Source organism: Crocodylus porosus, unplaced genomic scaffold, assembly GCF_001723895.1.
Source record: "Crocodylus porosus isolate Cpor-Errol unplaced genomic scaffold, CroPor_comp1, whole genome shotgun sequence".
Lineage (NCBI taxonomy): Eukaryota > Metazoa > Chordata > Crocodylia > Crocodylidae > Crocodylus > Crocodylus porosus.
Window position 1 is genome coordinate 33,567,935 of NW_017728950.1, and position 16,264 is coordinate 33,584,198.

Consider the following 16,264-nt stretch of genomic DNA (forward strand, 5'->3'; position numbering starts at 1 on the left):
AACATATTAACTCCCCCTCCCCCCGAAAATTAAAAACTTCAAAGAGGCTAATTATTACAAGCAATAAATAATAATTATGTGATTTATGAAATAGCTCTTTTTTGCCAAGGTTCAGGGGCACTGTGCAGCTAGCTAACTGCAAATCAAAGCAATACGTAAACATTTGAATTCAGCAGGCCTGCACTGCAATGTTGGTGGTACAGTGCATGCAACTCTTCTTTGTGTTCCTGGTTTGCATGGGCCATAGAATTAGTGGCATATTTACAAGAGCCTTCTACCCTGAGTTGACCAACAAATAATTAATATGAGGAAGCCAGTGCTTCCTGTAAAACCACAAATATTTGTCCTGGACTTTGCAGTATGAATTTTATATCATCATTTGGGATATCACATCCTACAGCAAACCACAGGGGGCTGGGGTGGCATGGGTGCTAAGGTGCGCAGTTGACCACCTACAAGTTGCAAATTTGAGGCCACAGCAGAAGTGCTCACAGTGTAGTCTGTCTGATTCCAACATATCTGTGAATTTTGCGAAATATTTTGTCACAAGGACACAAAAAAAGAAGGAAAGCAAACCAGAGACAGGTTAAAATCCTGGATAATAGGAATATTCCACCACATGTAACTCTGGGGAGTTGCTTACAACTGTTCACAGGCGATGTAAAATTAGTTTTCACTAAAGAGGAATGCACAGCTCCCACACCTTAGGAGAGTGACCTAACTAGTACCACCCTTACGGGCTTACTGTAAGCAACTCTAAGTAACTGTTATGGGTTATACCAGGATGTGGTAAACCCTACTAGGCAAAGGTGAGAATTTATACTGTCTCCTCTGTATGGCTGGGCAGTGCTATAACCACTGAGCTATTGTAAAGGTTTAGGGGGCACAGCTAGATATGGCCTGGTAAACGTAAGGGTTAGCTTAAATGTCTGTTACTTCATAACTCATCCTATAAAAACTTTACTGGAAAATTTTGACTTGGTGACTGGTGCAAAATATTTAGTTTAACAATGAAAAGAAAAAAGGGAGGATTTAAACTTCTGATGTTTGATACCCCTTGGAAGAAGCAGAGAGCAGAAGCCCTCTTGTCAGAAGCAAAAGACAAATTTCATGAATGTGCTTCAAAAAGTCCCAAAGACAAACTAAACTCATAAACTGATGGATTTATGAGGTTTACTGTAAGCGAGAGAAATTTTGCACCATGAAAATGACAGCATAATTTATTATTTCTTCCCATTTTGCAATGAAAACCACGGACTGTCTCTCTCTCCCCCACCACCACATCAGGAATTTTACAGAGCTGCATAGTCTTTATTCATCTAGGCTACTTTTTTCCTTCAACAGAAGCCAAAATCATCACAGCCCTGAGCTGACCTCAGGACTTTTATTTTATTCTTCAAAGGCTTATGATCCAGATCGTACTATTACCTGAATTATAGCTAAAGTCAAGTTGTTTAGTGCTTATTAGATTAAACTGGCAAATATTTTTTTTTCCTGGTGAACATTTTTGCTTCAGTTTATCAGGTTCTTGTTTAAAAAATAAGAAATGGAAGCAGGAGAGGGGGTGGTATTGAATGCCAGGCACTGAAAAAAATGGTTGCTGAAAATTGAATATTTGATGAAAACAAAAGTTATTTTCTTGAAAAAATTATCTGTTGTCTAGATACGTTTCCCTGAACATTTTCCAACCAGCTCTGCTTCTTATATAGGCAAGCTGTCACTGAACTGCAGATGCCTGTTAACTATATCCAGAATATGACCCAGGTGGGTCAAGATTATTTGTGATTCAAGTAGTTGCTATAGTCTGTTCCTGAATAGCCCTTTGCCAAATGGTAGTCCACGATACTCAGCTAGACATGATAATGATTGATATATTGATTGATATATAATTATCATAGTTCAGGTAAGTTGGTTAGATGGATAATTGTTTAGACATGCTCCCAAACTATAGGAATGCTACCATTTTAGGAAGAGCCAGAAAATATTAAACTTGTAAGTTAACATCACCTTTATATTCAGGCAAAAAAAACCAAAACGAAATCCCATTGAGAGGGTTTGGTGTCTTATAACCAGTTGAAATGTATGCTCTTTGTTTTGTTGTTTCACCAGTATTTCACTGTACCTTGCAGGCTGTTTGATACACGATACAGCATACAAGAAGATGGGCAACTTCTGACCATCCTGAGTGTGGAGGACAGCGACGACGGAGTATACTGCTGTACTGCTGACAACGGACTTGGAGCAGCTGCTAAAAGCTGTGGGGCTTTGCAAGTGAAAATGAGTAAGTGGGTGAATGTTTTAAAGCTTCTAAACTGAAGCTCTGATCAAAGATGCCCTTCTCTTTTCCCACTATTATATACTTAGGACCCTCTTCCTAAGCAGTTCTTTGCACTATTGAGGGAATCTGTCCTCTTGATAAATGCACACTCTTTCCACATCTGGATATGCACATGTGGTTTTGCATTTGGTTTTTATATCTGGCAAACAGGGTCAAGTGTTTCTTGAACACATGTTGAGATCTTTGTTTATTCATATGTGCTTACTGTGTTCTTTCTTCTGACTATCCAATGCCAGATGATTTCTTCTGGCTACCCCTCAATGGGAAATAATATAAACCCTGGTAATAACCACAAGGATAATGTGATAAAAAAATCTCTGCTCCTGCTCCAAACAGAATTTGCACATGGTGCTCTATATATCTCAAGATTGTAAGGCAGAGAATGTTCATCTCATCCTGTGTTCAGTAACAACAAGCACAGAAGCCTGTCCTGAATGCTGTTAAATATAAATATGACATCCCTGTATCAGGCATTTTCATTATGGGGCTCAGTCAGGTAGGGTTGCTGGGGACTACTGCTCTTAAAATCCACCTATGGAGGAGGGAATGATGACTCTAACATTTGGATACATCTCGTCATTATGGCAACAATATGGTGATAGTTTCTCTACCCACTAATGATGGGGACGTGAGATTTCCAGATCTCTAATGAGAGCTCAGGAAGGTGGAGTAGCTCTCATTTTCCAAGCCCACACAACATCCAATTAGATCAGTGACTCTTACTTGTTTTAGCCTCAAGGCAACCCTCAGAAGTTGATAACTCTTAGTTTTCACTCATTTTTGACTAAATAAAAATAATAGAGCAATTATTTTGTTGCAAAGAACTCAGAAAGATCACAAGAGATCAGAATGTTTTTAATATTATGAATTCCCATCTGAAATCTCTAGATTTACCTTGTTTATCATGTTTAGCATGTAACTGTGCTAATATTGTTTGGTTTCCCACAATACCCTTGGAAGGATCTCAAGGCACCCCAGGATACCATGGCCAGGGACAGACATTACACATAAACTGGTTTAAGTGATCAGAAACTGGTTTAAACCTGTAACAGAACAGACACTCAGTGCACATAAACCAGTTTGAAAATGGCTGAAACCGGTTTGAGATAAACCTGGTTGAATGTAGTATCAGACTTAACTGATTTGGCTCAAACTGGTTTATGCAATGTCTGTCCCAGACCCCTTGCTGGTTTAAGTTAAATCAAATTTCCCCAGTATCTTGGCATGTTCTCTGGGCTGAGTGGGACTCTCTGCTCCCCAGCAGAGCGGCCCCCTCCCCTCTGCTTCTGGCTACAGCTGTGGTAGAGACTTGCAGGCACAGCAGAGTCTGTCTGGCTTCCCTGTGTCCCCCTCCCCCATCCTCGCATCACTTGCTGCTTAAGCAGAAATCCCTTCTTCCTTTCTCCCACAGCACAGCCTGTAGCCAACGTGGTATGCTAGCAAATGCTGTGTAAGGCAGATAGGACAGTGTCCACTTAGGCCTTTTTGGAGCTAATCAGCAGCTCAGTTGGTAATGTCCCTGCATTCCTTCCTTTGGAAAAAATAGTTTAAATAGAGCTTGAATAATGAGCAAGGCCTTGTTTTCTGATGGGATGCTAAATGCTGATAACAGCTCATAAATGCTCTGTTATCAAGGGGTGGGGGACCCCTCCCTAATCGTAGTGTCCTGCCAGGGCCTGGCCATGCCCCCTTCAGCTCAGCCCTTTGGAAGGGAAGGGAGGGCTGCTTTAGTGCCCCCCGGCTTCTAGCCTGAGCCACTGCAGGCACATGCTGGCATTTTTTTAGTCCAGAGGCAATATCTGTATGGTTACAAACTGATTTAGCCTAGCCAGGTTAGACTAACCTGCAAAGATTGAATCAATTCAGGATCCGGGTTTTTGAATGTCTCTTCCTAGCTCATGGTTGAGAATCACTGCATTAGATTCTGTAAGAAACTGAATGCAATTAATTCTTGGACCAATGCATTTTTACATTATGCATCCATATGAGCAAACCACTTTATTATCATAATCTGGAGCCTCCTTTTTGTTTCCATAAATACCCGAAGTGTGTATTCATATGTAGCCAGAAGGCACTGACAACCATAGGGGTTAACGGGGCTAAGTGCCACTACTATTTTTGCTGCAGCAAGCACACACTCCTGCTTGTCTGGACATGACCAATGGCCGTGTCCACATGAGCATGGATGTTTGGTTCCCTGGGGAATGCACTTGTCCCTGGGGGCTGCCTGTGCCGCGCGTCATCTGGCACACGGCAATCCTACCACTTGGAGCCTGGTCGGCAGCTGGAGCATGGCCGGTCTGGGGCAGCGTGTGCTGCCTCCATGGGTGTCACTCCGTCTTTTTTTTGTATGGGTTTTTTTTGACCCTGGGATCTCCTGGGATCAGCCAATGTCACCATCTGTCTAATCCCAGTGTCACCATCTACATGTGCACTTAAGTGCAGTAATTTACTCCACTGTCAGATAGTATCTGTATCTGGTGGGACTCTCCGACAGTGCTGTAAATTAGTCTACACCAGCCCAATTGCTGTGCACGTAGATGACGATATTTTACTGCACAGTAAATTAGTTTACTGCACAGTAAAGCACATGTGTAGAGGCGCACCTAGTAACAGCAAGTGCCACTGGATTAAACTCATTTTGAAAAGAAAATTATCTTTGAAACCATTTTAAATAAAAGTCCTCCTAGAGACCATAGAAAAGAAGACTTCAAGTGTTTTTGAAAAGCTTAGATTAAGAATTTTTACCTACCTTGAAGTGTATAAAGTCAAGTCTACCTTTTAGGAACATAAATCTAATATGCCAGGTCATTAAGATGATTTAATTTTAGTATCACAGGTTCTCTCTTTCTCTGTCTGTCTCTGTCACACACGCACCCCCACATACACATACATATGTATATATATTTTTTCTTTCAGTGGCCATCTGTAACACAACAAGACATTATTATTATTATGTGACCCATCAAGACTTCCTTGGCCATTCTGTCTCTTAGAAACGGATACTAACAGTACAGAAATGGAGTATTTTCAATGAAGAAAAGTAGCGTGAATGTCTGTGAAGTTTTTTGTTTGCTTAATGTTTGTCTCTTGTTTGCTCTTCAGCTTCAATTTTGACCTTTTTATTTTAGAACCTAAAATAACACGTCCTCCCGTAAATGTAAAAATAATAGAAGGATTGAAGGCTGTTCTGCCATGTACTACCATGGGGAATCCAAAACCTTCTGTATCATGGATCAAGGGAGAAAATGTTGTAAAGGTGAGTAGAGAATAAACCTAAGAAATCACTACAATATTATTTAAAAATGTAACAACACACCATCTTCAGCAGTACTTAGAGAGTTCCCTAAATCAGCTAGTAGAAATTAAAACAAGATGCTGTTTAGGAATATGCTTCTGATAAACTAAATGTTTTCTGTATTTCTCACTGGTAGATCTGGCCTAAAATGGCAAAAAAACCCCTATTTGTGAATATTTTAATAAATGTACCAATGTGGTTTGAGATTGTCACTACACTTTTAAAGTTATCTGGTATGTGCAAAAAATTGGGCAAGTGGCTTGAACAGTGAAAGCCAGGTAATGTAGACAAGAGTATCTGGTTCTAAATTCCTTAAGATGTAGGAATGTACAAATAATTTTTATGTAGAAATCAAGATTATTTCCAGCACCATTACATTATTCAAGAACTAACTTGCTCATTCCTGTAGGAATGTCTTTTGTATGAGGATGTCGCAAAAGCTACTGGCAATTACAAAATAAAACTCTTCTGTGATCATTTACTAGGCCACATCATTTTTCTACATAGCTGTAAACTATGCAGCGTAGCTGGAAACTATGTAAGCCATGTAACTGTAAACTATGACTGCATGCAACAATGCTGCCATTTGAGTTTCCCACTTTTGTAGTTTCCCACTTCTTGCAGACATATAACATAGGCAGACATTTTGCTGTTAGTTTCTGAAGTACCCTAATATTTGGAAATTTGTGACTGCATTACCATGACATGTAAATTATATCCATTTTCCTCTAACCTCCTGTTTGGCAGGAAAATGTTCGAATTGCAGTCCTTGACTCAGGGAGCTTAAGGATTCATAATGTTCAAAAAGAAGATACAGGGCAATATCGATGTGTAGCGAAGAACAGCCTTGGCGCAGCCTATTCAAAACCTGTAACAGTGGAAGTGGAAGGTGAGTAACTTGCATACCTGGACTACTGGCATTTGAATATCCTTCACACACAGGCTTCTACAATATGTTAAATTAATGGGATATAAATGTTGTTATTTTGAACAGCCTGTGTTAAACGAGACACAGATGACTACAAAAGAGCAAAAACATAAAAGCTCAGTCTAAGAATACTGGTTCTGTGTCCATGACTGCTGGAGAACTGGAAAAAAGAAAAAAGCAAATCAACACACATCAGGCCAAATCCTGCGGGACCTTTGGCTTCATTGAGAATTCTCCTTGAGTGAAGATTACAGGAGAAGTGTTCATGTATCTTCCTTTCTCGTGTCTGCCCATTTTTGAAATCTCAGTTCATGCCTCAGTGTTCACGGCCCCCTCAAACCCTTTGATGAGATGGAATATTTCCATGTCTTGTGCTCTGGAAAACATTCAGCAGGAAGATGGCTGCAAAGTGCGCTGTCAGAGGTGTTTTTAGTTCAGAGCACAGTTCCTGAACTTTCTAAAGAATGCAGCAGTAGGATTATTCCCGCCACGTCTATCAGATTTTTAATTGAAATTAATACTGTGCACAAAGTAGTTCTTCTTGAGGAACCTGCACATTTTCCTGCTGCTCACTCAGACGTTAGATTGTTTTTTAGTTTGTGGTCTTTAGTTACTGACTGTCCTTGTTTTATTTATATGACTTATTTACTTTCTGGTGTAAATCCTCACCACTTGCAGCATGCTGCGAGCAAATGACTGCAAGAGTGTGAGAGAGTGAAGGCACTAAAACACGTTGCAGTATTTTATCACAGTCAGTGGTAAAGGAAGGTTTCAGTCAGTGGATCAGCCACATTCTGCGTTTCAAGACTTCTGCAAAAAGGACCTTTCCTTTCTGCAGCAACATTAGTTCTGGCCTGTCCTGGTTTTGATCAGTCCAGGCTATATTCAGCTTTAAGACATCTTTGAAAATGTAGGTGCAATCTTATTTCCAAAATACCCAACTTCCTTGGGGGCAGGCTTTTGCCCACCGCATTTCAACACAAGCTGTTGTACATTTGTTATTTTCTTAACAAATACACCATCATTTTTCAGTCCCTTTAATATTTCACTATACAAGTGCATCTCAGAAAATCTTGAAGTAGATTTAGTGAGAGATAAAAGATTCTTATTATAAGTAGAAAGGATTCCAAGATACAAAGTGCATATTGGGGTTTTGGTCCCAATTTATTGAGTGATGAGGGACATCCAAGATTTTTAGATCTGGATCTAAATATCACAATGAGTTATGGATTGCACTCATTATGAAGATACAGTCCCTCAGTCTCTGAAGCGTTAATGGATTACAAGAACTTGGTGCCATTCAATCGAGTTTTCCCCAGAGTGTAGGAAATCCCCAGACAGCTGGAATTTTACAGCTCCACAAGTGAAGGAGCCAGCTGCAAACTCAGAATCTGGGTTGGAACTGCACCAGATCTGGGGTGCCTGGATTAATGCTGCATTTTGTACCTATCTCACAAATTACACAGCACTCTATTTCAACCAGTACAGAATTAGTTAGCAAAATCACATTGCGCAGGCCTGCATGCACACACTTTTCAAAGGAAGAGAGATTAATTAATGAAAGCTCAGTGCTCATGCACAAACTATCCCTTCATATTGCATTTGTGTGCGTAATACGAACAGAGTAATGTTGTTCACCAGTCTTGCTTTGGTTTTTCTGGGGAGGTGCCCATACAATGTACCTCATTTCAGGCTGCCACCCAAACTAGACGGATACATGTTTGTTTTACTTTTTAGCTTCCAAAATCCAAAGGTAATCATTCTAACTACAGTTCACAGAGTATAACGGGTCTGTTCTCTTCCAATATTTGAGTGCAACTCCCACGAGTATTAATGCCACACCCACCCACTTCTCAAGCAGTCAGTAGACTGGTTTCTGAGCTGGAACTCCCTGCTTGGCATTATTTTTAGTATTTTCCCTAGATGTCACAATTTTAAAATAACTCAGGGTAAATAATCATCTAAAAAAGCAAGACAGAGACAAGCCATTTGCGGCTAGGTTTACTGTGTGTATTTGCTGAAACCCTGTGTCAGAAAACAAAAGAAAGGACCTCATCTCTATGACATAAATAGAAATAATTTTCCTTAGTACAACCACTCTTTCAAACTTCCATCCTGAATATTACTGATTAACAGTAAAATAAAATTATCAAGTATGGCCATGTGCAGATAAAACAAGAGGCATGTATGCACGACACTTTAAAGCGGGCTAAATGCTTTTGCATCTCTTTAATGGTCAGTGTTTACACTCCTTGGCGCCGTATTGAGCATTAATTCCAGCCACTGTAGGAAATTTGGTGGTGTAATGCGCCTTAAATGACTTGGGGTATGGCAAACGAAAACTCTTTTGAGGAGTTTTAGTTTGCTGCCTGTTCGGGCACAGAGTGAAGCACCGGGCTCTGTGCAGTTCCATGGCTCTGCAGAAAGCCCTGCAGGCAGCCTGGCAGCAGCCCAAGAAGGCAGGCTCCACCCAAGAAAAGCGGTGAGCCTGATTCCTCCCCACTGGAGCCTGCTTGCCTACCCCCTGAGCTGCATGGGGGCCCGGTGCTTTCCTCTGCAGCTGCAGTGCCCCCTGGGACCACCTGAGCTGGGTGCTTGCAGGTGGGTACCGCCTGGGGAGGGGGGCCACCACTGCTGCAGAGGGAAGCACCAGCCCTCCCCCCACACAGACCAGGGACCACTCCACCCACTGGCAGCTTGCCCTCCCCGCCGAAGAGGCAGGTAGTCAGCGGGGTGTGTGTACGACACAGGAGTTTAATCAGCCCTAAATTGAAGCAGTGTTTTTTAAAACCCGCTGCTTCAATTTAGGGCCCCCATCTCATCTACACACACCCCATGAACAGAAAACTCTTAAGATTTAACTCCAAAGAAATATCCACAAAGTAATATAAATATCGATAACACTAAGCTAAATCTAGGTCATGTGGGTCCTAATTTTTTAAAGAGGTTTTTCATTTTCTAACTTGAGCTTCTAATTTTATGTCTGCAGCTTTGAGTATGCAATTATTGTTCCAGACACAATTTATAGCATATGGTATCTGTCTGTTTGAGGGACTGATCCAGTGCCAATTGAATTTAAGGAGACTACCAAGGTCTTAGAGGTAGGCACTTACATTACTGAATTCATACCCAGAGCCCTATCTCAAAACTGTAGGAAACCTTATGGGCTGGATGTTTGAAGGGTTCAAGGTAACTGAAATTCCTGAGCTTTTAAATATTCAGTAGCATAAGCTCTGATATGCTTTAAAGTCCTGACATGATGTGAGTAACAGTTATACTAAAGTCAACAGTCATGGGGAAAAAAATCCCCTTGGTTTAATTATTTTTCCAGAACGAAATAAGAAAATAGTGATTTTTGGCAACACCCCCCACCCCCAAATATTCCAAATTTCATAGAAAAAATGTTTTAGTAAATAAAATGTCAACTAGCTGTGGAACAGGACAAGGGCAAAATGAGGTAAGGTTTCCATGGCACCCTTCCTCATTCAGTTTAGACTTTACTACAGACACTGCCTATGTCCCATGCAACCTATTGTCTCCTGAAGAATGAAATCCTGTCCCCAGTGAAGATCAGGGGAGTTTTGCCATTCAGTTCAGTCAGGCCCAGATTTCACTTACACTTTTTTATAAAAAGGCCTAAAAACACCTTCAGCAAGCCATTTGCACTTTGTTTTCAAGAACTGTTTTCTCCATCCCTGCATTAAAGGCAACACAAAAACAATTCTCATCAGAAAGTTGTTTCGCATTATCCTCCACAAGGACTATCTTGCTGCCAAACCTCAGCTTTCTTCCCTCTACATTTTTAGTGTTAGGCATACACAAAGAAAGCCTCGAGGATTTAATTTTTTTACGTAATAATGAGGTTTTCTAATATTTCCTTTTTTTACTCTCAAAAATACCTGAACAACAGTATTCAACCAAACCTGTCACAAAAAATATCTTTGAAACCAAGTTCTCCAAAGATAAAGTTATAAGCAACTAAATACAGAGCCTCTGAATAGAAATGCTAATGCAACCTTCAATACATTTGAAGCTATAGTAAATATGTTGCTGTTAGTACTAGAATTATATATGTATACTAGAGCATAACATGTTCCATATTTCCTGTACCTAGCTTGATTTGGAAATTTATTTTATTTGCAAAGAGAGCCAAAGTCTGCTGTTATTAACACTTAATATCAATCCAGAACAAATTAAGAGTTACCTTGATGGAACTGAGACCACAATTTAGCACACCAAACTGATCTGATTCGATAATGGAGACATTTAATTGTGTATATTTTATTTGAAAAATTGCACAAACTTTGTAATTCATTCCCTATTTTATAGAATTTAGTGACTAATAGGGAAAATATTAACTATTTATTTGAAAAATACTGGGAAATTGGTCAAAGAAATAATTAGAAAAACATTATTCTATTGGCTCTTGCATAGACTCTGAGGATGTTGCACCATCATGAATAGTGTATAGTCATGCATCTGTTTTAATCATCATAACACAATTGCATAGTTCTTGATGATATCTGGAGATTGACTAATGCTTATGGAATTACCTTACATCCACATAACCATCCAGGATTCTCAACATAATCCATGCTGCTACAAGAAATTATGCCATCTAGGTCAAAAGGTTCCTCTCTGCAAACATGCAAATTAGTTCACTGAAGTCCCTCACCCTTTATAGTTCAAAAGCCTTCCTGAAGGAAAATATATTGGTGGTACAGATGGATTTGCAGGTATGAATCTCAGGAAGTGGTTTTCACAGCAGGGAAGGAACATAAGTGGCAAGCATTTGTTAGGAAGGTGTTATAATTAACTATGTTAGGTCAGCAGAGTTAGTAAGGAGGAAACGCTGCAATCTATTTTTACTATGCCAGCATTGTCAGGTGCAATGAAATCACACTTCCATGAAATTGGAATGTCATTGAACCTGTGGGTTAGTTTTTAGGAGATACTTTGGCATATGAGGCCATAGGGACAGGAGACAGGAGAGATGGTCCCAAAATAAAACCAGTTTTGAACAGCCCAGAACACTGGGACAGAGGTACCTTGCTAATAGATTAGTGAATATTTGTACAAATTTCCTGTTATGCATCACACTCCTGCACAAGGAAAATAGACACAGCCAAATCCAAAAGAGTGTTTAGGCAGCTGACTCCTACTGAAGCATCTAAGCTCCCAAATTATTTCAATTGAACTGTTGGCTCCACAAATAACTATTTATGCATCTACATATTTTTGTATCTGGTTCTCACTGTCTGTAGTCAGGCTTATGGTGGATGCTGCCAAGACAATGACCCTATGGTTGTATCAGGAAACTGTTCACAGTGCCAAATTGATTATGTAATGCAGGAGCAAATAAATTCCATATACCAAAATCCTGTCTGGGACAAATCCAAAGAAGTCAATGTGGTGGGGAGGGCAGGGAATGGAAAGGGTAAATGTGGCCACACCTGTCCAAACCAGGAAAAGAAGTTGGACATCAAAATATTTTTACATCAAAAATAAATTGTTCTACATCTCCCCTTTTTATGTTTGTATGCAAACATGAGATATTTCTAGTCTGGTTAGAACAATAGATATTTATTTCTAGTGTTCTTGTAGCCATGATAGACCGGGAAATGTACAAGAAGCCAACATTTTTTGTGCTATCTTTTAATAGACCAACTGTATAGTTGGAACAGCTGTTGGACAAGCTTTCAGGCATTCTTCAGGTCTACTAATCTATATATTCTAGTCAATATTCAAACAGTATGTGACATCTGCATTAAGGGAGGATGTGTTTTCTGCTCTTAATAGAACACAGGTCTACTGCTACTCAGAACCATGCTCCCTGCTCTGCCCTGCCTGATCTGTGTCAGAGGGAGTTTCCATCACTGGGTTTCAAGCCAAATGATCTGGAAGGTCATGGTATCCAGTGAGGTTGATTTGATTTGCCCTGATACCAGAAAGAAACCTTAAAGCTGCTTTTCCATGGAGGGTAGGGATTTTCCTTGCCATGGGGAATTTCTTCCTGGTGTAAACTGGTATAAGCACTGCCTCCCCCTCCAGACATCATGGAGTAGAGCAGATATGTCGAAGTATGATACACTTAAGCAGTTCCTAGTTGAACTAGTAGTTGCCCAAGGCCTATTATACACTGATGCACCATATAATAGGCCAATGCTTTTATAACTTGCACAGGGAGCCAAATAGCCCTAGTGATTGTGGGTATCCTTCCTGAGTCTCTTACTATGTCGAATAAAGTATCAGGGCTACAGTGTTACAAAAACATACTGGATTTTTTTTCTTTACTAGTCCAGTACAGATTTCCCTCGATTTATGTTGTACATGCATTCCCAGAGAACAGTACATAAATCAAATTCACATAAAACAAACCCACTTTACAATATAACAAATAGGAATAGCTTCCCATGGCAGTACGAGAGGGAGGGAGGGAGTGAGGCTGGGACTAGGGAAGGGGTGTGGGGAGGGGTGCCACTCCCAGGGCTGCACAAGGCAGCAAAGCAGGGGGAACAGAGTGGCACTCACCCCAACCCCAGCTGCAGTGGCCCTGGGAGTGGCTGGTGCCAGCTGCCTGCAGCCGCTGGGCTGCACCGTGCTATGCCTATCCCCAGTCACCTCTGCTCCTGGGCTGCACCATGCCCTGGTGCAGGCAGCTGGTGTTGGCTGCTCCCAGGGCCACTGCAGCCAGGGCTGGGGTGAGTGGGGCCACAGCCCTTTCCCCTCTCCCCATAGTCTTACCTGCTGGGGGGGGGGGAGGGAGCATCTATGCTTATCGTATAAGAGTGAATTTGCCTCGCATATAAGAAATTATAGGTCTAAATATGCTCATCGCATAAGAATGAATTCACATATAAAAAACCCACATAAATTGAGGGAAACCTGTATCCCTATATAGAAAGAAATGGGGGAAAAGAGCCACAGGAATCCACCATATGGTTTGACAAACAGATTGGTAATTAAGTAAGCAAGGAAGTTTTAGGCTAAGCTACCTTAGCTGGCATGAAGATTTAAGATCGTAGGATCACAGAAGAGTAGGGCTGGAAGGACCTCATGAGGTCATCTCATCCAGCACCCTGCTCAAGGCAAGATCATCCCTGACTAAATCATCTCAGCCAAATGTCTGTCTAACCTAACCTGCTCTTGAAAAGTTCCAAGAATGGAGATTTCACAATTTCTCTAGGTAGCCCATTTCAATACTTGGCCACCCTCATAGTCAGAAAGTTCCTCCTAATCTACAACCTAAATTTCCCCTGGTGAAGCTTGAAGACTTTGCTTCTAGTCCTGTCCCCTACAATCACAGCAAAAAGCCTATCCCCATCTTCTTTATAATCTTTAAAATCACTCTCCAGTTATTTGAAAACTGTTAGCAAACCCCACTCAGTCTTCTGTTCTCCAGACTAAACCCCAGTTCTTTCAGCCTCTTCTCATATGTTTTGCTTCCCAGGTCCCTAATTATTTTTATAATTCTGCACTGAACTCTTTCCAAAGTGTTCATATTCTTCTTGAAGTGTAAGGCCCAAAACTGGATACAAGACTCCAAGTTAGGCCTCACTATGCTGAACAGAGTGGAAGAATCACTTACCTTGATTTGCAAGTGACAATCCTGTTCATAAAATCTGACCAGCCAGTCATTCCCCAGTCCATACTTGTACATGCAGTTATTCCCTTCCAAATGCAGGACTTTGCACTTGTTCTTGTTGAAAACCAGTCTATCCAGGTTATTCTGGATCCTAGCCCTACCCTCTGGAGTACCTGCAATTTGGCGTTGTTTGCGGATTTGCTAAGCATGCACTTGATCCCGCCTTCAACTCATTGTTTAATAGAGATATTAAACAAGACCACACTCAGGAGAGATCCCTTGAGGAACTCCATTTGATACCTACTCCCAGCTAGATGCTGAGCCATTGATGACTACCCATTGAGTACTATGATCTAACGAGTTGTGTATCCATTTTACAGTACTTTCACCTAGTCTGCATTTCTTTAGCCATCTCTGGAAGTAAGGCTATCATAGTTCCATATTTTTCATTGTAATAAAAACACTCGTGTGTTCACAGTCAGCAAAAGAAAAATAGACAGCCTCTTGGTCATCCTTATCTTTAAAACAGTGATACACCCAAACAGCTCCAAGATTTTTACCTTACATTACTAACAGTATATACGGTAGGCAAGTGGGGCATGTGCCCTGACTGCTACATAAGGGGAGGGGCACCAGAAAAAGGCGGGGTACATCACTTCCTCATCCAACATTCCACTTGCACTTCCTAGCTGCATACTGCAGTGGTATGGGCAATGTGTGCCATGCAGTGCAAGGCATTCTGGGAATCATAGTTTTGTAGAGCAGCTCTGTAGTTTGTTGTGTGTGTGGGGGGGGGTGCAGAGAGAATTACCCCTATTTTTTACTGCCAAAAACAGTAATTTTTTTGCCCTTACAACATGGGCATTGGTGGCAAAAAAAATTGTGTGAAAGTTCCACCCTACCCCTAGCAGCAGTGAACGCCACTGTCGCTCTAGGGAGCTACAGTTCCCAGAACACCTTGCTGTCCACACTGCCAATGCCTACTGTTTGCTGCTGCCCTGCATGCTGACTAGTGGGGAAGGGTGAGAGAGGTTTGCCTCAGGTGTGTAATTCATGTGCTACGCCTCTGCCTAGCATATTACAGAAGTAAACCTTGTACAGCTGCTATAGCAGGTGCACTAGCTAAATGGACAATTAAGTATTCAGAACAGATGAACTTGTATTCAATAGCACACTGGTTATCGGAGCACTTACGGATTTGGAGAACCTCTTTATGTACAGATCAAAAAGTCCTCTAGAGAAAAGGAAGTACCTTTTAGACATTATCTAGAAAGGATAAATAAAAGTGCTAAATGCATCTCACTCCCAAGAGTAATAAAATGGTGTAAATGTGAGCTCAGTACCATTTAGAATAGACCATTTATCAGTACCATTTTATCTATCTTCTGTTTACAGAAGATAAATAAAAATGTTATTTTTCTATTGGGACAATTTATTCTTACAATATAACCTGAGCAGTGAAAAAAGCCATTTTTATCCGTGGAGCAATTTATTGAAAGTTGTAGCGGATTACCTGTTGCTAGCAAGTAAAGACTTTTTTCCCTAAAGACCTGCCTAGGTCAAATTACAATTCAGGGAAGTCCTAAGCCCTCTGCTATATAGCTAGAGGTCAGATCAGCTGGGCACAATGTTCCCTTCTGGCCTCAGAATCTATGAAACTGTATATAAAATTCCTATGGTGGTGAGACCTGACAAAGATGCCTTGCATTCAAAAGCCTGTCTAACTTTATCTCAATTACAGAGTTGGTCAAACATACATCACGCTAAGAAATCCTTGCCTCTCATTATAAAATTCCTGAAAGACATGCCCCTCTTTTTACAAATGAAGAAACTGTGCTTATCCCAAAGTGCCTCCCTACTGCCTCAGTAGCCAGATGCGCAGTGTCCCACTCAGCTTCCAAACCCTCCAATTTCCCTGCTTTACAATTGCTACACAGCAATTGTGTGTCAGTATGACATGTTGATTATTAAAAATATCTGCTAATTTAGAAGAAATAGAATTAAGTGTCAAAGGAAAGCGCATGGGGGACACTACTTCCGTTATTCATAGCTGTACTGACTCAGTAAGAATCTCCATTTGTATCAAAAGCTATGCTGAATCTCCAGTCTGAGGCA

The 16,264-nt window shown here is 40.9% G+C and overlaps 1 protein-coding gene across 1 annotated transcript in view; it reads left to right on the plus strand.

Moving 5' to 3' along the window:
* MUSK (muscle associated receptor tyrosine kinase) overlaps positions 1-16,264 on the plus strand; it is an 85,703-nt gene that overhangs the window by 8,047 nt on the left and 61,392 nt on the right. The window contains exons 3-5 of the mRNA XM_019555385.1: positions 2,130-2,281; positions 5,470-5,597; positions 6,384-6,525. Coding sequence (XP_019410930.1) covers positions 2,130-2,281; positions 5,470-5,597; positions 6,384-6,525 — 422 coding nt within the window. The remainder of the gene's footprint in view (positions 1-2,129; positions 2,282-5,469; positions 5,598-6,383; positions 6,526-16,264) is intronic.